Here is a 24,466-nt window from a genome sequence, read left to right as displayed (position 1 = left end):
CGGGTAGGGGTACTGTCTCTCTCGGGTAAGGGTGCTGGTACTCTCGGGTATGTTTGCTGTCTCTCTCGGTTAAGGAACTCTCTCAATCGGGCAGGAGTACAATCTCGGGTAGCTGTACTGACTCTCTCAGATATGGTACTGTCGCTCTCGGGTCGGGGTACTGTCACTCTTGGGTAAGGGTACTGTCGCTCTCGGGTAGGGGTACTGACTGTCTCAGGCGGGGGTACTGTCTCTCTCGGGTAGAGGTACTGTCGCACTCGGGTGTGGTGCTGTTTCACTGGAGTAGGGGTGCTGTCACTCTCGAGTAGGGGCAATGTCTCGGGTATTGGCACTGTCCCTCGAGTAGGGGTATAGTCTCTCTTGGGTAGGGGTAGTGTCTCCCTCATATATGGGTACAGTCTCGTTCGTGTATGGGTACAGCCTCCCTCGTATATGGGCACTGTCACTCTCGGGTAGGGGTACTGTCACTCTCGTGTAGGTGCACTGCCTCTGTCGGGTTGGTTTATTCTCTCTCTCGGGCAGGGGTACTGTATCTCTCGGGTAGGGGTGCTCTCTCTCTCTCGGGTAGGGGTACTGTCTCTCTCCGGTAGGTGTACTGTCCCTCTCGGGTAGGGGTACTTTCTCTCGTGTATGGGTACTGTCTCTCGGGTAGGGGCACTGTCTCTCTCGGGTATGGGTAATGTCTCACTCGTGTATGTGTACTGTCTCTCTCGGGTAGGGTTACTGTCTCTGTCGGGTAGGGGTGCTGGTACTCTCGGGTGTTGTTGCTGTCTCTCTCGGTTAAGGAACTCTCTCAATCGGGGAGGAGTACAATCTCTCTTGGGTAGCTGTACTGACTCTCTCAGGTGCTGTCGCTCTCGGGTCGGGGTACTGTCACTCTCGGGTAGGGGTACTGTCGCTCTCGGTTAGGGGTACTGACTCTCTCAGGCGGGGGTGCTCTCTCTCTCGGGTAGAGGTACTGTCGCTCTCGGGTGTGGTACTATTTCACTCGAGTAGGGGTACTGTCGGTCTCGGGTAGGGGTACTGTCTAACTCGACTAGGGGTACTGTCTCTCGCGGGGAGGAGTACTGTATGTCTCGGATAGGGGTACTGTCTGTCTCGGGTAGGTGTACTGTCGCTCTCGGGTATGGGCACTGTCGCTCTCGAGTAGAAGTGCTGTCTCCCTAGGGTATGGGGACTGTCTCTCTCGAGTAGGGGTATAGTCTCTCTCGTGTAGGGGTACAGCTCCCTCGTATATGGGTACTGCCTCCCTCCTATATGTGTACTGCCTCCCTTGGGTAGGGGCACTGTCTCTCTCACGTAGAGGTAATGTCTTTCTCAGGTAGGGGTACTGTCTTTCTCATGTAGGGGTACGGTCTCTCTCGGGTAGGGGTACTGCCACTCTCGTGTAGCGATACTGCCTCTCGGGTAGGGGTACTGTCTCACTCGGGTACGGATACTGTGTCTCTCGGGTAGGGCTGCTGTGGCTCTCGGTGACGGGCACTGTCTCTTTCGAATGGGGCACTGCCTCTCTCAGGTAGGTGTGCTGTCTCTGATTGTCATACTGTCTCTCCCAGCTAGGGTGATGTAAGCTACAGGCGGGCCTAATGATATACATTGTTGACGCTTAGCTATAGTACAGATGATAGACTTCGAGCGGAGGTTCAAAATGGTCTTTATTCGCAGGCATGGGAAGAATCTTCTGAGACCCTTCTCAGTTCTGACTCCACCGAATGTTTAGTGAGTTACATTCTTATACATAATCTTATCAATCACATCCTGCCCTAGGGGCAGTTACAAATCCATTTAGCAATAGTCTCTAGTACTCCATTATATCCATTGCTTCCACCGCATGACATTTTTATGCTTCTCCCCATATCCCGCAGTTAATCATGTTGTTTGCTTGTTTGACTTATTTCAACTCCTTTATCACCGTGGCTTTTTCTTATCTACTCTTGTAGCCTGGAGCCACAGTCGTCCATTGTCTCTGCCAGATTGTCCGGCTCAGTAATAGGTTTTCCTAAGATAACAGTTCCTGTTCAATCGGCCTACTGGTCCGAACTATCTCTGCAAAGCAGTGATTCTGTCCTTGTAACCTACTCATGTTACTTCAGCAAGGCAAGCATATATGTAATTAGTTCCAACAGACTTTGATGTAAGCCATTTTGTCTTTTAGACAACCATGTTGTAGCTTCACAAACAAACAAAGGTCGCCTTGTTACTCAATTCTTATGTATGTTATCTTGTATGTGTGCTGCCCTGTCTTTTGAACAGGCATCCTGCCCAATTTCCCAGGAGCTGCAGCTGGCTTCTCAGTTTAATTTCCCATCACCTCAGTGCTTGTCTTTAGAGCTTTGCTGGATAAATGCAATAAATACACTTCTATATACCGTTTAACTCAGGGTATGAATTAATTCTCTACCCCCACCCTGTACACTGGTGCTACATTATACATATTCCAACGTAAACTAAAGTATGATATTAATTTGGTTAATGCATAGGGGTACTTTCTCTCTCAGGTAGGGGTACTGTCACTCTCGGGTAGGTGTACTGTCTCTCTCGGGTGGGCGTACAATCTCTCTTGGGTAGGTGTGCTCTCTCTCTCGGGTAGATGTACTGTCTCTCTTGGGTGGGGTACTGTCTCTCTCGGGTAAGGTTACTGTTTCTCTTGGGTAGGATTAATGTCACTCTCGGGTAGGGGTACTATTACTCTCGGGTAGGGGTAATGTCACTCTTTGGTAGGGGTTCTGTCTCTCTCGGGTAGGGGTACTGTCTCTCTCGGGTAGGGGTACTGTGTATCTCGGGTAGGTGTACTGCCTCTCTCGGGTAAGGGCAATTTGTCTCCCGGGTAGGGGTACTGTCTTTCTTGGGTAGGGGTACTGCCTCTCTCGGGTAAGGGCAATTTGTCTCCCGGGTAGGGGTACTGTCTTTCTTGGGTAAGGATACTGTCTCTCTCGGGTAGGGGTACTGTCTCTCTCGGGTAGGGGTACTGTCTCTCTCGGGTAGGGGTACTGTAACTCTCGGATGGTTTACTGTCTCTCTCGGGTAGGTTTACTGTCTCTCTCGGGTAGGGGTACTGCCTCTCTCGGGTAGGGGTACTGTCTCTCTCGGGTAGGTTTACTCTCTCTCTCGGGTAGGTTTACTGTCTCTCTCGGGTAGGGGTACTGTCTCTCTCGGGTAGGTTTACTCTCTCTCTCGGGTAGGTTTACTGTCTCTCTCGGGTAGGGGTACTGTCTCTCTCGGGTAGGGGTACTGTAACTCTCGGGTAGGTTTACTGTCTCTCTCGAGTAGGGGTACTGTCTCTCTCGGGTGGGCGTACAATCTCTCTTGGGTAGGTGTGCTCTCTCTCTCGGGTAGATGTACTGTCTCTCTTGGGTGGGGTACTGTCTCTCTCGGGTAAGGTTACTGTTTCTCTTGGGTAGGGTTAATGTCACTCTCGGGTAGGGGTACTGTTACTCTCGGGTAGGGGTAATGTCACTCTTTGGTAGGGGTACTGTCTCTCTCGGGTAGGGGTACTGTGTATCTCGGGTAGGTGTACTGTCTCTCTCGGGTAGGTGTACTGTCTCTCTCGGGTAGGGGTACTGTGTATCTCGGGTAGGGGTACTGTCTCTCTCGGGTAAGGGCAATTTGTCTCCCGGGTAGGGGTACTGTCTTTCTTGGGTAAGGATACTGTCTCTCTCGGGTAGGGGTACTGTCTCTCTCGGGTAGGGGTACTGTCTCTCTCGGGTAGGGGTACTGTCTCTCTCGGGTAGGTTTACTGTCTCTCTCGGGTAGGTTTACTGTCTCTCTCGGGTAGGTTTACTGTCTCTCTCGGGTAAGGGCAATTTGTCTCCCGGGTAGGGGTACTGTCTTTCTTGGGTAAGGATACTGTCTCTCTCGGGTAGGGGTACTGTCTCTCTCGGGTAGGTTTACTGTCTCTCTCGGGTAGGGGTACTGTCTCTCTCGGGTAGGGGTACTGTCTCTCTCGGGTAGGGGTACTGCCTCTCTCGGGTAAGGGCAATTTGTCTCCCGTGTAGGGGTACTGTCTTTCTTGGGTAAGGATACTGTCTCTCTCGGGTAGGGGTACTGTCTCTCTCGGGTAGGGGTACTGTCTCTCTCGGGTAGGGGTACTGTCTCTCTCGGGTAGGTTTACTGTCTCTCTCGGTTAGGTTTACTGTCTCTCTCGGGTAGGTTTACTGTCTCTCTCGGGTAAGGGCAATTTGTCTCCCGGGTAGGGGTACTGTCTCTCTCGGGTAGGGGTACTGTCTCTCTCGGGTAGGTTTACTATCTCTCTCGGGTAGGGGTACTGTCTCTCTCGGGTAGGTTTACTGTCTCTCTCGGGTAGGTTTACTATCTCTCTCGGGTAGGGGTACTGTCTCTCTCGGGTAGGTTTACTCTCTCTCTCGGGTAGGTTTACTGTCTCTCTCGGGTAGGGGTACTGTCTCTCTCGGGTAGGGGTACTGTTCCTCTCGGGCAGGGGTACTGTCTCTCTCGGGTAGGGGTACTGTAACTCTCGGTTAGGGGTACTCCCTCTCGGGTTGGTGTACTGTCTCTCTCGGATAGGGGCACAGTCTCTCTCGGATAGGGGCACATTCTCGGGTAGGGGCACATTCTCTCTCGGGTAGGGGCACAGTCTCTCTCGGGTAGGGGCACAGTCTCTCTGGGGTAGAGGCACAGTCTCTCTCGGGTAGGGGCACAGTCCCTCTCGGGTAGGGGCACTGCCTCTCTCTGGTAGCGTCACTGTCTCTCTCAGGTAGGGGCACTGTCTCACTCGGGTAGGGGTACTGACTCTCTCGGGTAATGGTGATGTTTCTCTCGGGTCGGGGCACGATCTCCCGCGGGCTCTGTCTCACTCTGGCACTGTCTCGCTCGGGCACTGTCTCACTCGGCACCTTTTCCCTTGGGCACTGTCTCTCTCGGGCATTTTCTCTCTCGGCTGAGTTTCTGTCTCTCTCACGGTAGTGGTACTTTCTCTTTCAGGAAGCTGTACTGCCTCTGTCAGTTAGGGGTGCTCTCTCTCTAAGTTAGCGATGTTATCTCTCTTTCTCTCTGGTAGGGTTACTGGCACTCTTGTCTGGGGTACGTGTAGGGTTCCGGTCTCTCTTAGGAGGAGATTCTCTCTCACACACTCTCTCTCTCAGGTAGGGGTAATTTCTCTCTAGCGTAGAGGTACTGCCAATCTATGGGATGGGGTACTGTCTCTCTAGGGTAGGGGTACTGCCAATCTATGGGGTCGGGGTTCTGTCTCTCTAGTATAGGTATATTGCCAATTTTTAGTTTAGGGTACTCTCTCTCTCTAAGGTAGGTGTACTTTCAGTCTATGGGGTAGTGGTATTGTCGCTCTAGGGTAGGAGTACTGCCAGTCTACGGTGTGAGGGTACTGTATTTCTGTGGTGGGGGTACGGCCAATCTATGGGGTGAGGGTACTCTCTCTCTCGGGTAGGGGTACTGTCTCTCTCGGGTAGTGGTATTGTGTATCTCGTGTAGGGGTACTGTCTCACTCGGGTAGGGTTAATATCTCTCGGGTAGGGGCACTGTCTCTCTCGGGTAGGGGCACTGTCTCTTTCGGGCAGTGGCAATTTCTGTCTCGGGTAAGGGTACTGTCTCTCTCGGGTAAGGGTATTCTCCCTCTCGGGTAGGGGCACTGTCACTCTCGGGTAGGGATACTGTCTCTCTCGGGTAGGGGTACTGTCGCTCTCGGGTATGGGTACTGTCGTTCTCGAGCAGAGATGCTGTCTCCCTCGGGTATGGGGACTGTCTCTCTCGAGTAGGGATATAGTCTCTCTCGTGTAGGGGTACTGTCTCCCTCGTATATGGGTACTGCCTCCCTCCTATATGTGTACTGCCTCCTTCGGGTAGGGGCACTGTCTCTCTCGTGTAGAGGTACTGTCTTTCTCAGGTAGGGGTACTGTCTTTCTCGGGTAGGGGTACGGTCTCTCTCGGGTAGGGGCACAGTTTCTCTCGGGAAGGGCACAGTCTCTCTCGGTTAGTGGCACAGTCTCTCTCGGGCACTGTCTCACTCTGGCACTGTCTCCCTAGGGCACTGTCTCACTCGGCACCTTTTCCCTCGGGCACTGTCTCTCTCGGGCATTGTCTCTCTCGGCTGAGGTTCTGTCTCTCTGCAGAAGGTGTAATATCTCTCATGGTAGTGCTACTTTTTCTTTCGGGAAGCTGTACTGCCTCTGCCAGTTAGTGGTGCTCTCTATAAGTTAGCGATGTTGTCTCTCTCTCTCTGGTAGTGTTACTGGCTCTCTTGTCTGTGGTACAGTTTTTCGAAACTGGGTTACTCCCTCTCTCGTGTAGGGTTCCGGTCTCTCTTAGGAGGAGATTCTCTCTCTCTCTCTCTCTCTCTCTTTCTCTCTCACTCAGGTAGGGGTAATTTCATTCTAGGGTAGAGGTATTGCCAATCTATGGGGTAGAGGGACTGTCTCTCTAGGGTAGGGGTACTGTCAGTCTATGGGGTGGGGGTACTGTCTCTCTAGGGTGGGGGTACTGTCAGTCTATGGGGTGGGGGTACTGTCTCTCTAGGGTGGGGGTACTGTCAGTCTATGGGGTGGGGGTACTTTCTCTCTCGGAGAGAGATACGGACTGGTGAAGTGGGTCAGGATGAGAGATTTATCTTCTGTACTAACCCTGCCACAGTCAGGATTATGAGTGATGAAGGCAGTATGAAATTCCGCCACCATGGGTTCTAATCGTGTCAGTTCTGGGAGTCGCACGAGGAGAACATCCAGACCCAGGTCTCCACCTTTTATAAACACAGCAGCCGTGTTGTGATTGCGTATAACCGGTGGGAAAGTAAGCTGTGAGGAGGACGTAAAGTGGCTGCAAAGGGATACAGACGAGTTAAGTGATTAGGCAAGACGGTGGCAGATGGAGCATAATGTGTGGAAATGTAAAATTTTATACTTTGGCAGGAATAATGGGAAAGGAGAATATTTCGTAAAATGTGAGAGACGAGTACATGCTGATCTTCAGAGTGATTTGGGAGTCCTTGTACAAAAATCACAGGAAGTTAACATGCAGGTATCAGAAGCAATTAGGAAGGCAAATGGTATGTTAGTCTTTTTTGCCAGCAGGTTGCAATATAAGAATAAGGAAGTTTGCTGCAATTATATGGGGTTTGGTGAGACCTTACATGCTGGAATGTGTACAGTCTTGGTCTCCTTACCTAAGGAAGGATATACTTGCCTTAGAGGGGGTGCAATGAATGTTCACCAGGTTGATCCCTGCGATGAATGGGCTTTCCTATGAGGAGAGATTGCGTAGAATTGGTCTACATTCGCTGGAGTTTGAAGAATGAAAGGTGATCTACTTGAAAGGAATCAAATTCTTCGAGGGCTTGACAGGGTAGATGCTGAGAGATTGTTTCCAGTGGCTGTAGAGTCAAGAACTAGTGGTCATAGTCTCAGGATAAGGGGTCGGCCATAGAGGACAGAGATTAGGAAGAGTTTCTTCACTCAGAGGGTTTTAATCTTCTGAAATCTCTGCCCCAGAGGGCTGTGGATCCTCAGTCGTTGAGTATATTCAAGACAGACAACGATAGGTTTTTGGACTCTAGAGAATCGAGGGATATGGAGATCGGACGGGAAATTGGAGTTGGTGTCGATGATCAGCCATGATCTTATTGAATGGCGGAGCAGGCTCGTGTGTGGTATGGCTTAGTCTTGCGCCTATTTCTTATGTTCTTATATAACCTCCTCTCTCACCTTTCCTGAGAATATCAGCAGTCGGTTGGTGAACCGCATGCGCACCTGAGATACCTGGGCCTCTGCCCGCGCGGACCCGGAGAAGCCCAGGATCACGAGCCTCCAAACCTCCCGGGTCACCGGGTAAATGCAGAGATTTTTTACAGGTCACAGTCATCCGATCGCAAATGTTGGGCCTTTGTGTTTAGACTCCACAAGGTAGAGCTATTTCATCACACAACAACAGCGACTCCCTTAAGAGCAGGATTAATGATAATGTCAGGTTTGTACCTGAGAGAATGGAATGCTGCAATTCACAGGGACATGGATCAGAGTGAGAGAAGCGAGGATTCATGAATCACTCCTGCCCTCCATCCTATCACAGAACTTCAGCCTTTTGATCTTTTCATGCCCCCTTTTCCCTGGCTCTTCATTTACTAAAAACAGTTAATCTCTAACATTTTAAATTTCTGAAGATATCACTGACATGAAACGTTAAATGTGTCTCTTTCCACAGATGCTGCCTGACCTGCTGAGTGGCTCCAGCATGTTCTGTTATTATTTATAATAATGTTCGCCCTCTGCTGGTGGATACTTGCAATTGCAGTGGTCAAACTGATGGAATAAGCATCGCCACATGCTGGCGGACACTGCATGGTACAGTCGTTTTGCTGATTGGCCATTGTTCACTGCGGCTGAATAACTGAAACATTTAGCTTTCAGAATTAAAGTCCAAAAACAGTGGCCGTGAAACTCTGATCAGATTCTCCTGGTCTCCCTCCATACGCCGAATTCCCAGGGACAGGACTAGTGCAGTATAACAACTTTCTGCTCCATCTAGGGATTGGTGTGTGTTTACTATTGGGACATAAAAAAACATGAACATCGACAAAGTCACAAATTTGAAACATAATATTTAATAAATGCATTTTTTATTTTTACTCTCTATGTATATCACCATTTCCAGTATGAAACTGCAGCAGCCTCTGTACATCGAGTATGTGGCGGTGCAGAGAACAGTTACAATAAAGGGAGATAAAACAGACAGACCATTCCTTTGGCCCCCTGCGGGTTCTGAAGCATCTTAAATGGAGGATGAAAAAGTGAAGCGGTTACAAAATGAAGTTCATATAAAACATTCAACAATAAACATAGGTCCTTAATCTCTGTTACAGTGTTGATTAATCCACGCAGAGCAGTTTCTTACACTATTAATATAGACAGAGCAATGATCCGAATATATTCTTCCTGTTTTATAATTTTTTAATTAAGCAGAACGCAGCCAAAATATAATGAAAAGCTAAATCTATTTATTTCAAAACAAATTCACATGGCGATTGATGAAATAAAGTAATGTTTATATCGTGAAGAAAAGCACATTCAGCATATTCACGCTGTTGGAAATGTGAAGGGACATTCTCTCAGATATAACACAGAATATTTCCCGCTACTCTGTGACACGCCCCGGGACATCGCATCCGGGATTTTCCGCTGAATTTTATCTGAAAGGAAAAAACAAACACCTTGATAGAGAGAGAGAGGATTAAAGAATTCACCAAAAAAACATACAATCAAATGGCGTCTTTTACACTACTCAGAATACTCTTCCTGACATTTCACGTCAATTAGACTTTTATTTAAATAATAAATAAACAACATCTTCTCTTTGCTAGTTTCAATATAGTTTGCCGATAAAGACACTCCCCACAATCACAGAATTGAATTAGTTACAGCCAGTATAATGGGCTGTTTATTTCAACAGTAAATACACAGCATGTTCTCTCTGCTAGTTTCAGTGTCACTAACGGTTGAACACACTGCCCATTGTCACACAGTAGAATCCACCCAGGACTGGACACTTCCCCCAGCACTGGGGCACAAACAATGCAACAGATAATAAAACATTGCTCTTACCGGTTTGACGTAGATGTAACATTTTGAACGACACAGCCACTGCCCATCGGTGGTTGAATGTCCGGGGATGTGAACGTGTCACAGTGAACATGGTCATTGTTACCAGGAGTGGAAGGAACCGGTAAACCGGGATCAGTGCGGGTCTGAGAGCTGTACACTGTGAGAGAGACAGATTATGGATTAATGATGGCAGTAAAACCCGCATCAGTGTGGGTCACATATATTTGTCAATTTGGTGAAGGGGCTGGACCTTGTTGGTCTGTGAGTGGAAGAGAATTATTTTCAACCCACACCCCCGTGCTGTGTTTTACCGTTGGGTGACAGCAGACGAGGTGCATCTAATATCCGAGAATCGGGCGGTTCAGTTTGAGCACTGGAATGATTCCTGGTGCGAGTATTAACAAGGAACATAATCCACACTGAACAGCATCAATATCTCTTTTCTAGAACATCTCTTTTCTAGAACACTTCATTTCCTGTCATCACAAAATGGACTTAAATCACCCATCGCTCTGTGTCACCGCCGATTGAAAGGGAATTTAAAACAGTCCATTCCTACACAGAGGGCTGGTGACTGCGGGAATGTCAGAGATGTAACTCACTGAGAGTGGAGAGATCACCGCCGGCACTTCTGAGTGTGAGGAGATCATCAGGACCACCTTCCAGCAGAAAGTGACCGCCCTGAGTGTCAGTGACTCCACTCTCAACATCGTCATAATTGCCCGGAACCGGACCTGGGAGGAAATAGAGATTTCCACTGAAACCAAATGCCAGCACTGAGTGCTCAGAATGATATTATTATAAATCAATCTACCCGGGCCTTCCAGGGCGGGAGAATGGACCAATGTGGTCTTCGGGTGAAGTGGAGTTATCTGGGGGAATGATTGGTCCGTGTCGTTTCGAGGTAGTTCAGTCTCCTTTTTAAAGTCACACATATCGCACTGAATCACCCACCCAACCTGCACACACATTTCACATTTCACGGCCCATGGAGCCGTGTGAGGAAACACAATGAACAGAATGTTTCCTTCCATTATACCATTGGGGGAAATCGATATGATTTTATTTCAAATGAAAAAGCATTGCCACAATATTTTGTAACTAATATCATTTTCCAGTACTACGGATCCTTGGCACTGTCATTTTTCGGCGTGTAAGTTCTGATCTCTTTAGCTGTTGGTTTTAGGTGGTAGAGAGCTTGCATTCCAAAAAAGAGATCCTGGGGAGTGACAATACACCCACCCTGAATACTGGAGGAGTTCCCTTCAGGATTTTCTGATCCCGGATCAGTGTCACCCAAAATGTCACTGATGTAATATTCGATCTGATTGAGGTAGTCAATGGAACCAGAAATTGTCAAACACAAAAAATGGATGGTTATTGGAGAGATTGATTAGCACATACGAGCAGACAACATAATACCTTCATCGTCCCTATGACAAGATCCTGGAATTTGGTAACTGACACCATTGTAGGAGATCAGTCACTACAAGGACTGCCGTGGTATAGAGGAAGGCCCACCACTACCTTATCAGGGCAACTAGGGATGGACCATAAATGACGGCCCTCCCAGCAGTCAGACGCAATAATGTACAGTCCATTAGTACAGGTAATACCTCAGGTATCAGAGCAGAGAATATAATGTATAACATAGTCGTTTAATACAGAGAAAGTGAGCGGGTTTCCTGATCATGATGCCCCTTGGATACGACAGCGGCACACCCAGCCCAGTCAGCACTGCAAAGTCCTCCTCACTAACATGCAGGGACTTGTGCTGAAATTGGGAAAGCTGTCCCAAAGGCTTGCAAGCAACAGCCTGACATTCTGATACTCACAGAATCATACTTTAAAACCATTAGGTAACTCCTCCAACACCAACCCTGAGTATGTGCCGCCCCACCGGCAGGACAGACCCACCAGAAGTGGCGGTACAGTGCTTTACAGTCGGGAGGGAGTGGCAATGGGAGTGCTGAACATTGATTCCAGAACCATGAAGTCTTATGGCTTCAGGGCCACCACGGGCAATGAAACCTGATGATGATTACCACCTACCACACTCCCTCAGCTGCTGAATCAGTACTCCTCCATGTTGAACACCACTTGGAAGAAGGACTGAGGTCAGCAAGGGTACAGAATTTACAGAATCAACGGTGCACATCAATGCTGTGCAGTCCTGCCACATCCAGTAGTGAATTGGAGTGGATAATTAAACAACTAACGGGAGGATGAGGCTCCATCAATATCCCCATCTCCAAAGTTGGCGGAGCCCAGCACACGAGTACAAAAGACAAGGCTGAAGCATTTGCAAAGATCTTCAGTCAGAAGTGCCGAGTGGATGATCCATATCGGCCTCCTCCTCAGGTCCTCACCATGACAGAAGCTAGTCTTCAGCCAATTCAATTCACTCCACGTGATATCAAGAAACGGCTGAATGCACTGGATACAGCAAAGACTTTGGGCTCTAATAACATGCCGACTGAAGACCTGTGCTCCTGAACCAGCCGCACCTCGTGCCAAGCTCTCCCAGTACAACTACAACACTGGCATCTACGCGAAATGTGGGAAACTGCCCAGATATGAACTGTTTCCAAACCACAGGGCAAATCCATTCCGGCCAATTACCGGCCCATCATTCTATTCTCAATCATCAGCAAAGTAATGGAAGTTGTCACCATTGACCAGTCACATAAATACTATGGCTAGAAGAGCAGATCAGAGGCAGGTTCTTCTGCGGTGAGTTCATTTTCTGACTCCCGAAAACCTTTCCAGCATCTTCAAGGCACAAGTCAGGAGTGTGATGGAATACTCTCCACTTGCCTGGATAAGTGCAGCTCCTGCAACGCTCAAGAAGATCGACACCATCGAGGATAATGCAGCACGTTTGATTGGCACCCCATCCACCATCTTAAATATTCACTCCCTCCACCACTGACATGGGAATATATCGACATTACTTCATCGTCGTTGGGTCAAAATCTTGTAACTGTCTCTGTAACAGCAGTGTGGGAGTACCTTCACCACAGGGACTCAAGTGGTTCAAGAAGGCGTCTCACCTCCACCTTCTGAAGCGCAATTATGGGTGTGCAATAAATGCCGGCCTTGCCACACAAATCCAGGAATTAAAAAAACCATTATACCATTGGGGGAAATTGACATGATTTTCTTTCCAACCCGATATATTTCTACAATATTTTCTAACTAAAATCACTGTCCATTACTTGGCAATGTCATTCATCGGAAATTAAGCTGTTATCTTTAGTTTTTGGTTTTAGGTAGTAGAAAGTGTCAAGTCCAAAAAAGAGATTGTAGGAAGTAAAAATGTACCCACCCTGTATAATGGAGGAGTTCCCGTCAGGATTTTCTGATCCCGGGTCAGTGTCACCCAAAATGTCACTGGTGTAATATTCAATCTGATTGAGGGAGTCAATGGAACCCGAAACTGTCAAACATAAATAATGGATGGTTATTGGAGAGATTGTTCAGGACATCGGAGCAGACAACATAATGACCCGGATTCTCCGGGGCCTATGAGCACATACACACTGCGGACATGGTCATAAGTTTCCCACAAGTTCCGTGTTTCCACATGTGATGCACTTGAACAAAAACCCAGAACTTGCAATCTGTCAAGATTCTGTTTGACAGATTGTGCTCATCCGCAGGAAATGGACATTCGCTGATGCAGGGTTCGGTTATTTTCCCAACTACTGCCCAGCGAATGAACACACAACTCTGACACCTGGTAAAAGCAAGCATAGCGCCTTCTTGTACCAGTGTAAACGTTAAAATACATAGTAAAATACATTTATTTAAATGATTTAAGCAACATCCTTTAAAATTAATTTACTTATTTTTTGCGCCTTGAAAATAGTTTACATTTATTTTTCAAAAAAATAAATTTCCGTTTTAAATATTTAATTAAATTTGATTTCAATTAATTTTGACCATGTGATGATTTAATTTTATTGCAGTGTTGTTAAAAGCTATTTTTAGGGGATTCCTATTATGCTAATGTGGATTCCGTAGGTTCGTGGGAGCTTTCTGTGCGCAACTTGGCTGCTGCATTTCCCACATTGCAACAGTGATTACACTCCAAAAGTACGTCAGTCAAGTGGTCGTGATAGGCGCCATATTAATGCAAGTCTTTCTTTAAATTGAATCTCCAAAAGCATAATGAGAATCCCCCTTTGTGATTTGTTCGGATGGCACATGTGATCCCAGGGACGCTTCTGCACCGCATGTGCTCCTGGGTTACGTGGGCCTTAACACAGGCATATGCCTGGAGCCTCAGGAGCACAAGTGTCCGAAGGTCCAGAGGCACCAGGTAGGTGCGGAGTTTACTTCTGATTCAGAGGATTCCGCCCGCGGGAAACCTCTGACAGCAATTTCCAGCCCAATAGCTTCATCGTCGCTGTGACAATGTCCTGGAATTTGGTAACTGACACCATTGTGGGAATCATTCACCACAAGGACTGCAGTGGTTCAGGAGGAAGGCCCATCACCAGCTTATCAGGGTAACTAAGGATGGACCATAAATGACGGCCTCCCGGCTGTCAGAAACAATAATATACAGCACAGCCCATCAGTACAGGTAATATCTCAGGTATAAGAGCTGAGAAACTAGTGTATAACATAGTTGGTTAGTACAGAGAGATTGAGCGGGGTTTCCTGATCATGATCCCCCCTCCCCCGCCCCACACATGGGTCAGAACATAGTGCGAAGACAATATCCGATTCGATCATCCATCTGTTTTTTAACCGAGTGATTTATATTAACGGTTAAATCCCTCCCTAAAAATAGCCAAAGACAAAGGTTTCATCGATTCGATAAGCGTTATTGCTGTAATATCCTTAAGCACAATTTGTAAATTAATGTTATATATCAGAATACAACCTGTTAGAATAAGTGGGATAGAAACAACCAATCACAGGTTAGGTTTTCCAGCGAGGAACGTGTTCCAGATACAGGAATCCAGTCACCGATAGAAATGGAATCTGGGACAATGCGGCTGTCGCCTTACAAAAGCAGCGAGTATTTATGGGATTGTTTAAAGGAAATAAAATGAAATGGTATTGACAGAGACTCCAAAGTCAGCTAACACAGGGAATGATGGCTTGGATTTTCCGCGGCCTATGATGGCGTACACACACCATCATATGTTTCCCGCAAGTTCCGGGGTTCCGCGTGTGATGCCCCACAACCCAAAACATGCAATCTGTCCAGATTCTGTTTAACAGATCGTTCGAATCCGCAGGAAATTGACATTCACTGGTGCAGAGTTGGACTATTTGCCCAACTACTGCCCAGCGAATGCCCAAGAAACCCTAACACCTGGTAAAAGCAGCAGTAACTCATTTTTACCAGCGTAAGAGTTAAATAAATATTAAAATAATTTTTTTAAGTGATTTAAATCTTTAAACTTAGTTCAGGTTATTTTTTGCCCCTTTAAAATGTTTATATTTATTCTACAGAAAATGATTTTAAATGCTTAATTAACTTGTATTTCAACTAATTTGGAACCGGTAATTATTTATTTTTATTTAAGTTGTGCGAATCTGCGCTTTCAATTTGCGGTCGGAGGCTTCCCGCGGGCGAATGCCTCCGAACCGCAAGAATAGTGCGAACCGACCTGATGGTCTCGGAGATTCGAACACTTGCGGTCCTGGGCCTCTCCGCCCACACCCGGGGCGCACGTGGTTCACAAGCACCTTTCGGATCACGTGGGCCGGCCCAACCAATCATAAAGGGGAATCGCCATTATGCTAATCGTTTTCCGGACGGAACCCCCATGAGAATGAATAGGAATCCCCTAAAAAAGACAATTACACACCAGTTAAATAAAACAAATCATTACACATTCAAAATTAATTAAAATACAATTTAATTAAACATTTAAAGCAAAAGGCTTATTCTTTTGAAATGTAAATTTAAACGTTTTAAAGGGGCTAAAAATAACCTAAACTAATTTTAAAGGCATATTCTGTTTAAATATTTTTAAAAAAATATTTATTTAAAGTTTATTTAAATGCTATTAAAATAAATAGATAATAATTAAAATAAATCTTTACCCCTTCTTTTCCCAGGTGTAAGTGTTGCATGGGCATTCGCTGGGCAGTAGTTGGGTAAATAGCCCAGCTCTCTGCCAACAAATGTTCAATTCCGGGGATGCGGTGGATCTGTCGAGCTGCAACTTGACAGATCGCAAGTTCTGGGTTTTGCGCATCGTGGAAACATCGAGGCACATGCGGTTCGCAACCATCCCTGGGATCACGTGGGCCATGGGGAGCCAATCAAAGAAGGGAATCTCCCTTCATACACTTGGCAGAGAGACCTGTCCAATACATGAATGGAGATCAGCCCCAAAACACTGCAAAACATTAAATAAATTGTTTAAAGACCACCACCGTTTTAAAATAAGTTGAAATTACAATAAATTAAATATTTTAAAGAAAAATGTAATTCTTTGAAAAAAATGATTAAAGTTTTTTATGGGGCTACAAATAAACATCTTTTTTGAAGTATTTTTAAATGAAAAATGAGTGAAAACATTGGGTTTTTTTACTTTTTAATACGCTTATCCTGGTTAATGCAGGCCTGCTTTTACGAGGTGTAAGAATTGTTTGAGTTTTCTGCGGGTGGAGGGTCTCCAGAAAGCAGATCTCTCTGCTCGCATAGGCCTTTCTCCCGGGCAGGCGGAGGATCTGTCTCGACCATTCTTGTAAGAAATCACACAACACCAGGTTATAGTCCAACAGCTTTATTTGAAATCATAAGCTTTCGGAGCGCTGCTCCTTCGTCAGGTGAAGTGGAGAGATGCATAAAAACACAGCTTATATAGTCAGATAATAATGTCAGATGTTTACAGGTAATCTTTCTAACTGCCATTTATCACACCTCAGCAGAGAGATAATCACAGCAATCAAAGGGGTAAATGGTGTCCAAAGAGGTCAGTCAGGAAAACATTGCATCAAAGAGCAATGAGGTGGGGTCACAAGGGGTCAAATGTTGCAGATGCTCGGGTCTGTATGAAAAACAAAAAAACAGATAAAAACATTTTTTTTGCTGGAAATCACAGCAGGTCCGGCCGCATCTGTGTGGAGAGAACAAGCCAATGACGACTCGAGTCTGGATGACCCTACGTCAGGTGGGGTTCCATGTAGCGTGACATGAACCCAAGATCCCGGTTCAGGCCACCCTCATGGGTGCGGAATTTGGCTATCAGTTTCTGCTCGATGATTTTGTGTTGTCGTGTGTCTCGAAGGCTGCCTTGGAGAATGCTTACCCGAAGATCGGAGGCTGAATGTTCTTGACTGCTGAAGTGTTCCCCGACTGGGAGGGAACAGTCCTGCTTGGCAATTGTTGCATGGTGTCCTTTCATCCGTTGTAGCAGTGTCTGTATGGTCTCGCTGATGTACCATGCTCCGGGGCATCCTTTCCTGCAACGTATGAGGTAGACAACGTTGGCCGAGTCACATGAGTATGTACCATGTACCTGGTAGGTGGTGTCCTCACGTGTGATGATGGTATCTGTGTTGATGATCTGGCATGTCTTGCAGAGGTTGCTGTGGCAAGGTTGTGTGGTGTCGTGGTCGCTGTTCTCCTGAAAGCTGGGTAATTTGCTGCAAACGATGGTCTGTTTGAGGTTATGCGGCTGTTTGAAGTCCAGTAGTGGAGGCGTGGGGATGGCCTTTGCGAGGTGTTCATCTTCTTCGATGACATGTTGAAGGCTGTGAAGAACATGGTGTAGTTTCTCTGCTCCGGGGAAGTACTGGACGACGAAGGGTACTCTGTTGGTTGTGTCCCGTGTTTGTCTTCTGAGGAGGTCTATGCGATTTTTCGCTGTGGCCCGTCGGAACTGTCGATCAACGAGTCGAGTGTCATATCCCATTCTTACGAGGGCGTCTTTCAGCGTCTGTAGGTGTCCATCACGTTCCTCCTCGTCTGAGCAGATCCTGTTTATTCGCAGGGCTTGTCCATAGGGGATGGCTTCTTTAACGTGGTTAGGGTGGAAGCTGGAGAACTGGAGCATCGTGAGGTTGTCCGTGGGCTTGCGGTAGAGTTTTTTTCCTATGGACCCACGGCGAAGAATCACTGAAAAGACTACACAACAACATCAACAAGTTCCATCCCACCATCAAACTCACCATGGACTACTCCTCAGAATCCGTTTCATTCCTTGACACACGAATCTCCATCAAAGACCGACACCTCAGCACTTCACTCTACCGCAAGCCCACGGACAACTTCACAATGCTCCACTTCTCCAGCTTCCACCCTAACCACGTTAAAGAAGCCATCCCCTATGGACAAGCCCTGCGAATACACAGGATCTGCTCAGACAACGAGGAACGTGATGGACAGCTACAGACTCTGAAAGACGCCCTCGTAAAAATGGGATATGACGCTCGACTCGTCGATCGACAGTTCCGACGGGCCACAGCGAAAAATCGCATAGACCTCCTCAGAAGACAAACACGGGACACAACCAACAGAGTACCCTTCGTCGTCCAGTACTTCCCCGGAGCGGGGAAACTACGCCTAGTTCTTCACAGCCTTCAACATGTCATCGATGACGACGAACACCTCGATAAGGCCATCCCCATGCCTCCACTACTGGCCTTCAAACAGCCACCTAACCTCAAACATACCATCGTTCGCAGCAAATTACCCAGCATTCAGGAGAACAGCGACCACGACACCACACAACCCTGCCATAGCAACCTCTGCAAGACATGCCAGATCATCAACACAGGTACCATCATCACACGTGAGGACACCACCCACCAGGTACCTGGTACATACTCATGTGACTTGGCCACGTTTTCTACCTCATACGTTGCAGGAAAGGATGCCCCGGATCATGGTACATTGGCGAGACCATGCATACACTGCTACAACGGATGAACGGACACCGTGCAACAATTGCCAGGCAGGAGTGTTCCCTCCCAGTCGGGGAACACTTCAGCAGTCAAGGACATTCAGCCTCCGATCTTCGGGTAAGCATTCTCCAAGGCGGCCTTTGAGACACACGACAACGCAAAATCATCGAGCAGAAACTGATAGCCAAATTCCGCACCCATGAGGACGGCCTGAACCGGGATCTTGGGTTCATGTCACACTACATATAACCCCACCTGAAGTAGGGTCATCCAGACTCGAGTGGTCGTTGGCATATTCTCTCCACACAGATGCGGCCGGACCTGCTGTGATTTCCAGCAAAAAAAATGTTTTTTGTCTGTTTTTTTGTTTTTCATACAGACCCCCAGCATCTGCAACATTTGACCCCTTGTGACCCCACCTCTTTGCTCTTTGATGTAATGTTTTCCTGACTGACCTGTTTGGACACCATTTACACCTTTGATTGCTGTGATTATCTCTCTGCTGAGGTGTGATAAATGGCAGTTAGAAAGATTACCTGTAAACATCTGACATTATTTTCTGACTATATAAGATGTGTTTTTATGCATCTCTCCACTTCACCTGACTAAGGAGCAGTGCTCCGAAAGCTTGTGATTTCAAATAAAGCTGTTGGACTATAACCTGGTGTTGTGTGATTTCTTACATTTGTCCACTCCAGTCCAACACCGGCATCTCCACACCATAGACGATTCTTGACAGATCAGAAATGCCGGTTTTGAGCGCATGCGCTGTGCATGCATGAAACCGGCATTTCCGATATCCCTGCGGGTGCGCACACAGCGCGTAAACACCCGTAGGGATCGGAATCTCTGGGCCATTTTAAAGGAAAGGTTATAAGTGAAGGAATGAAGGTGGTTTCAATCGATCTGTGACTTCACATTATGTTTGAGTGAATATAAAATAAAAGAATACAACCAGCCGATGGGTTTATTATTCCTGGGCTCAGATATCTGAGGGAGTACGTGTGGAGCAGGTTGGGAAATGGAAAAAAGCATCTCTGCTCACTATTTACAAACAACCCGAAAACCCGTTCTTTGAACAATACCGACCAGTGGGAATCTTCCCAAACCATTGCTGGTCTCACGATACACACGGACACAGAGACACTCTCACTGTGACAGGACTCCTTCACATGGGGACAGTGAGCGGACTGCTGATCCTGTCCAGTCAGTACATTGATCATTAAAAAGGGTATTTAATTGGAGGCGACATTTGTTCAGTGAAGATTCGATATCAAATGGAAAATACAGACCTGAACCCTGGGTCTGAGCAGAATCTTCGCCGGTTGGAATATTCTCAATCTCTTCATAAATTGCTTGGTACAAACCAACAGGTGACTCCCTGCCGTGAGTGACAGCACCTGTTGGAGGGAGGGCGGGGAGATTAACATTTTGATTCACTTCACGCGCGTTTCACAGGAATTCATCTGCGAATAAATCCAAGTAACAGATGTAGTGATAGTCAAGGGACAGAATCAGTTAGCGTGAATGTGGAGGAGTTTAGTTGTGTGTGTCATTCCGTGTGTGTGTCTGTGCCTCTGTACAGACACATGTTCACCTCCAGCAGACTGCAGCCAGTTGTATAGACCTCGGGAAGAGGGAATGAGGGGATATCAGGAGAAATGAACTCCGCTTGATCGCTAGGTTACGGGGCCACACCGGGAGTTCAGCTGAAGAGAAGCTGGGTGAAGTTGACTGATCTCTGCGGACAGCATCAGTTTGGAAGCGCGAGTGAGGAACTGATGGTACTTTGGCATGTCCCGTCAGTGTGAGAGGAGCCTTGCTGTGTACACAGAGCAGGAGTATGTTGGGCGGGTGAGATATGAGTGGAAAAGTTGTGTTGGGAGGTGGAATAATCACCGGTGAATGCAGAAAGTCTTATAAAACTGTCACCTCTCAAAATGGTGGGCAGAACCCGGTCAGAGAGTTCGAGATTGGGCATCCGGACCCAGAAACTGAAGTGGTGGAACGGATACCCAATGGAAAAAGGAAGAAAAACAGACAAATAAATAACTGAGCGCACTGCCCAAACAGTTCAATAAACGTTTTGTTCCATTGCTGCACCAAGTAAATTCATCTGGAATCTCATGTAGCGGCTGATGAACTGGGAAAGTGAATGTAGACACTTTAAATAACTGCCTATTTTAAATGTCCCATTTTACTAGTTCGGGCAGCACATTGAATGTGCCAAAAGCGTATTCAGATTTATTTCCAACAATACCACGTGACACTCAACAGCAATAACAACAACAACTTGTATTTATATAGCGCCTTTACGGTAGTAAAACGCCCAAGGCGCTTCACAGGAGTACTATAAGACAACAAATTTGACACCGAGTCACATAAAGAGAAACTGGGCAGGTGACCAAAAGCTTGGTCAAAGAGGTAGGTTTTAAGGAGCGTCTTAAAGGATGAAGGAGAGATGGAGAGGTTTAGGGTGGGATTTCCACAGTTGAGGGCCTAAGCAACAGAATGCACGTCCATCAATGGTTGAGCGATTATAATCAGGGACTCTCAAGAGGGCAGAATTAGAGGAGCGCAGATATCTCGGGGGGTTGAAAGGCTGGAGGAGATTACAGAGATAGGGAGTGGCGAGACATGGAGGGATTTGAAAACAAGGATGAGAATTTTGAAATCCAGGCGTAGCCAATGTACATCATACGGAAAAGTGGAATCGACTGGAGACTCGCCAGGATATGAAGCGATCTGAGATCAAGTGTTAGTTCAGCGGTAAGATTTCTGCCTCACCTCTTCTTCTTGCCTTTCTCTGTATCACCGCCATCAGTGCGATCAGCTCACAGATTAGAAGGACTCCGACAGTTATGCAGACGGCAACAGGGATGGAGGTGGTTTTACCTCCCTCTCCTTAATCACAAGATTACAGAAAGATTTAACACGGACACAGTGCGCCTTGCATTTTTAAAAAGGTTCCAATCAATTTGAAACCGCTCACATTAGCTTCAGAGATGGATGAAACCAAGAAAATGTCAATAATATCAATACGACTAATACGAACGCTAACATTAATACTATTAATAGTACTGATAATGGTAAGTACCTGCAGGTGTGGACGGAGAAGCAGTAGGAGGCAAATCGAGTCCTGTGGGATATATTGTACAAACATTTCATCAACTTCAAATATTCGGACTTTACATTAAAATATAAAAAAAATTCTTAATTTCCGAAATCCATGAACAAATCACACTGGCACCTTCCTTGTCATCACAGTCATTTTGACCTGGCGGTGAGGAACGACAGTCGGACAGAAAGGATTCACTTCCGGTGCACTTCACCTCATCCAGCCAGATACGACCGGAACCCTGGGCAATTGCGGCCCCTCCTGCGGCCAATAGAGCGGGGCCGCAACCCAGCTGTCTGCAGACAACATTGGCATCGGCCATATCCCATGAGTCATCACACACCGTGCCCCAGCTGTTATTGGGCAATATCTCCACTCTCCCGAAGCAGTTGGTGTTGCCTCCAAGCAGGCGCAATGGTTGTCCCGAGTCTATCAAAGAGAAAAATGTATTGTTATTAATTTAGTACAAGCCTGGAATACAAGTCAGATAGTTGATATAATGAAGAGGTGGAAGCACCTGGTGAATGTCCAATGCAGACCCTTGAACTGTGGGATCTTTCCGGCACTTTGGCTTCTGTTGAGTAGAGCAATATGCTGACTGTATTGCACATCAATGTTTGAAATGATACCCACACAGTGAAAGGCTCATTGTGTTACCTGAACAAACAACACCTGCATCCTCCATGTGATCACAGTTGTGTTCACCCCACGCGCCTGTCTGACACTGCCAAAGGAAGGACTCGTGTGATTTACATTCCATCTCATCGAGCCAAATGGAACCGGATCCCGCTCCGAATATCCGAGTGTTATACTCAATAGAAATGAGGGGGTCGCACTGTAACTGTTTACAGATCACTTCTGCATCATGTTGATCTAGTTTCTCCGAGCACACTGTTCCGCAGGTCCCATTGTAGAACACTTCCACTCTTCCCTCACAGGGATGCTTTCCATTCACCAGCCGCATCTCTTTGTGCTCTGTCAATAAAACAAGAAATATCCAGGTGCTTCGATTGATAACTCGCTGTGTGATCATACTGCATAACACATGTTGCACTGGTTGTGCTCACTGGTGTTGGTAATTATTTCAGAAATGTAATGGAAATACAGCTACATTCCGAACATATAAGAAAGAAGAGTCAACACAGATTTCAAAAGGAAAGGGGATGTTTGAGCAACGCTGTTGAATTATTTGAAGAAGTTACAGAAATAGTAGAGGAGGCTAAAGCAGTCGGTGTAATATGCATGAATTTTCAAATGGCCTTCGATAAGATACCACATTTTAGAATCATGACTAAGGCCAGAGCATGTGGAGACAGTGGATAAGTAGCAGATTTGTTAGTTAGCTGGATAGTAAACAGAAAACAGAGAGTAGGGGTTAAACGTCGTTACTCCAACTGGTGGAAGGTGGGAAGTGGTCCTCCACAGGGACCGGTGTTGGGGCCACTGCTGCTCATCATTTACATAGCCGATTTGAAATGGGAATGGGAAGAACATTTCAAAATTTACGGGTGACTTCAAATTGTGGGGTATGGTTAATACTGAGGAAGACTGCGACAAAATACAAGAAGACATTAATAAACGGGCAGAATGTGCGCGACAAAATACAAGAAGACATTTATAAACGGGCAGAATGTGCGCGTTACTAGCAAATTAATTTTAATATAGGTAAGTATGAGGTGGTGTATTTTGGTAGTAGGAATAAGCTGGCCACATAATCCTTGGAAAATAAGAGTCTAAATGTGGTAGAGGAGCAAACGGATCGAGGGATACAGATTCACTTCGGAGACCAAAGCTAAGGAACATAAATTTAAGATGTTCGTGAATAAATCCGTTAAGGAATTCAGGAGAATCTTCTTTTCCCAGAGAGTGGTTAGAATGGGGGATGTGGACCGCGTCGAATATTTGATGCGAATGGCACAGATGCCTTTTTGGTGAAGCAAGATACTTACACGAGGGAGAAAGAAATAGAGGATATACAGATAGTGTTAGATGAAATAGGGTGGGAGGATGCTTGTCTGCAGCATGAACACCACACAGACCAGTTGGGCCGAATGGCCTGTTTCGGTGTTGTAATTCTGTGTAATTCAATGTAATATCTCCCGTCTGAAGCCTCACGAATAACACTGCAGAAAATGAGCAGGTTAAAAGCGCCCGTACCTGAACACATCATCCTCACTTCTTTATGAGCACAGTCGTGGTTACCCCACGGTGCTGAGGGACATTCCCAGAGAAACGATTCGTTACACGAACAGGTAAGTTCATCCAACCAAACTGGGCCTGAGCCTGGTCCACAAGCAGCAGGAAGTTCCATGGCCACAACTTTTCCGCAACCCAGCGGTTTGCAAACCACGTTAGCGTCGATCTGGTCCCAGGAATCATCACAAACTGAGCCCCAGGTCCCATTGTAATAAACTTCCAGTCGCCCAGCACATGTGCTTCCACCATCGGACAGCCTTAACTGTACGTGTTCTGTTGGAGAACAATACAGGAGGATTATACTTCCAAAACACATGAACCTCATCACTCAATCCAACCCAACGTATCTTTTGAAGCGAAAACATCCTGTCTTTTTAATGACAGGTAAATGAAAATTTACAGCAGAACATCAGTCTAACCTTACATATTACATAGAATGCACAGCACAGAAATGTTTCAGATATTCCTCCTACATCTGGCTGCTGGGATTTATTGTCTCCAGTTCCCCCATGTTGTTTCGAATGCTGCGCAAATTGTTGTTCAGGCATTGAATTAATCGTTCCACTTCCTCTATTTTTAACGTCATTTTATACTCATGTTTCATAACAGTATCTGTTTCCTGCCCGTTTATGTAACCCACATTTGATTACCTTGTATTATATTTACTCCCATCTCCTATTTCCTTTAACTTCAGGCTGATGTTCATTTCACC

At 46.6% G+C, this 24,466-nt stretch overlaps 2 protein-coding genes across 2 annotated transcripts in view; both read right to left on the bottom strand.

Annotated features, from left to right (window-relative positions):
- Positions 1-9,556: 9,556 nt before the first annotated feature.
- The window catches only part of LOC147098097 (scavenger receptor cysteine-rich domain-containing protein DMBT1-like), a 158,683-nt gene continuing 143,773 nt past the window's right edge, over positions 9,557-24,466 (bottom strand). Inside the window, exons 8-17 of the mRNA XM_085970819.1 lie at positions 23,716-24,027; positions 22,216-22,533; positions 22,076-22,132; positions 21,672-21,987; positions 21,538-21,581; positions 21,228-21,344; positions 19,733-19,840; positions 12,889-12,999; positions 10,163-10,294; positions 9,557-9,717 (exon numbers count right to left, since the gene is read on the bottom strand). Coding sequence (XP_085826945.1) covers positions 9,557-9,717; positions 10,163-10,294; positions 12,889-12,999; positions 19,733-19,840; positions 21,228-21,344; positions 21,538-21,581; positions 21,672-21,987; positions 22,076-22,132; positions 22,216-22,533; positions 23,716-24,027 — 1,676 coding nt within the window. The remainder of the gene's footprint in view (positions 9,718-10,162; positions 10,295-12,888; positions 13,000-19,732; positions 19,841-21,227; positions 21,345-21,537; positions 21,582-21,671; positions 21,988-22,075; positions 22,133-22,215; positions 22,534-23,715; positions 24,028-24,466) is intronic.
- LOC147098098 (uncharacterized) lies at positions 16,697-17,614 on the bottom strand. The gene has a single exon (XM_085970783.1). The coding sequence runs from the start codon at positions 17,588-17,590 to the stop codon at positions 16,697-16,699; it is 894 nt and encodes a 297-aa protein (XP_085826909.1). The 5' UTR covers positions 17,591-17,614.

This window comes from Somniosus microcephalus, chromosome 30 (genome assembly GCF_052327205.1).
Source record: "Somniosus microcephalus isolate GS21.2 chromosome 30, FLI_Smic_1.0, whole genome shotgun sequence".
In the NCBI taxonomy this organism is placed as follows: domain Eukaryota; kingdom Metazoa; phylum Chordata; class Chondrichthyes; order Squaliformes; family Somniosidae; genus Somniosus; species Somniosus microcephalus.
This window is presented reverse-complemented; position numbering and strand designations above follow the sequence as displayed.

What these genes read in the sequence shown, in the direction of transcription:
- LOC147098098 (XM_085970783.1), bottom strand. Translation starts at nt 17,590, where the DNA reads ATGCTCCAGTTCTCCAGCTTCCACCCTAACCACGTTAAAGAAGCCATC.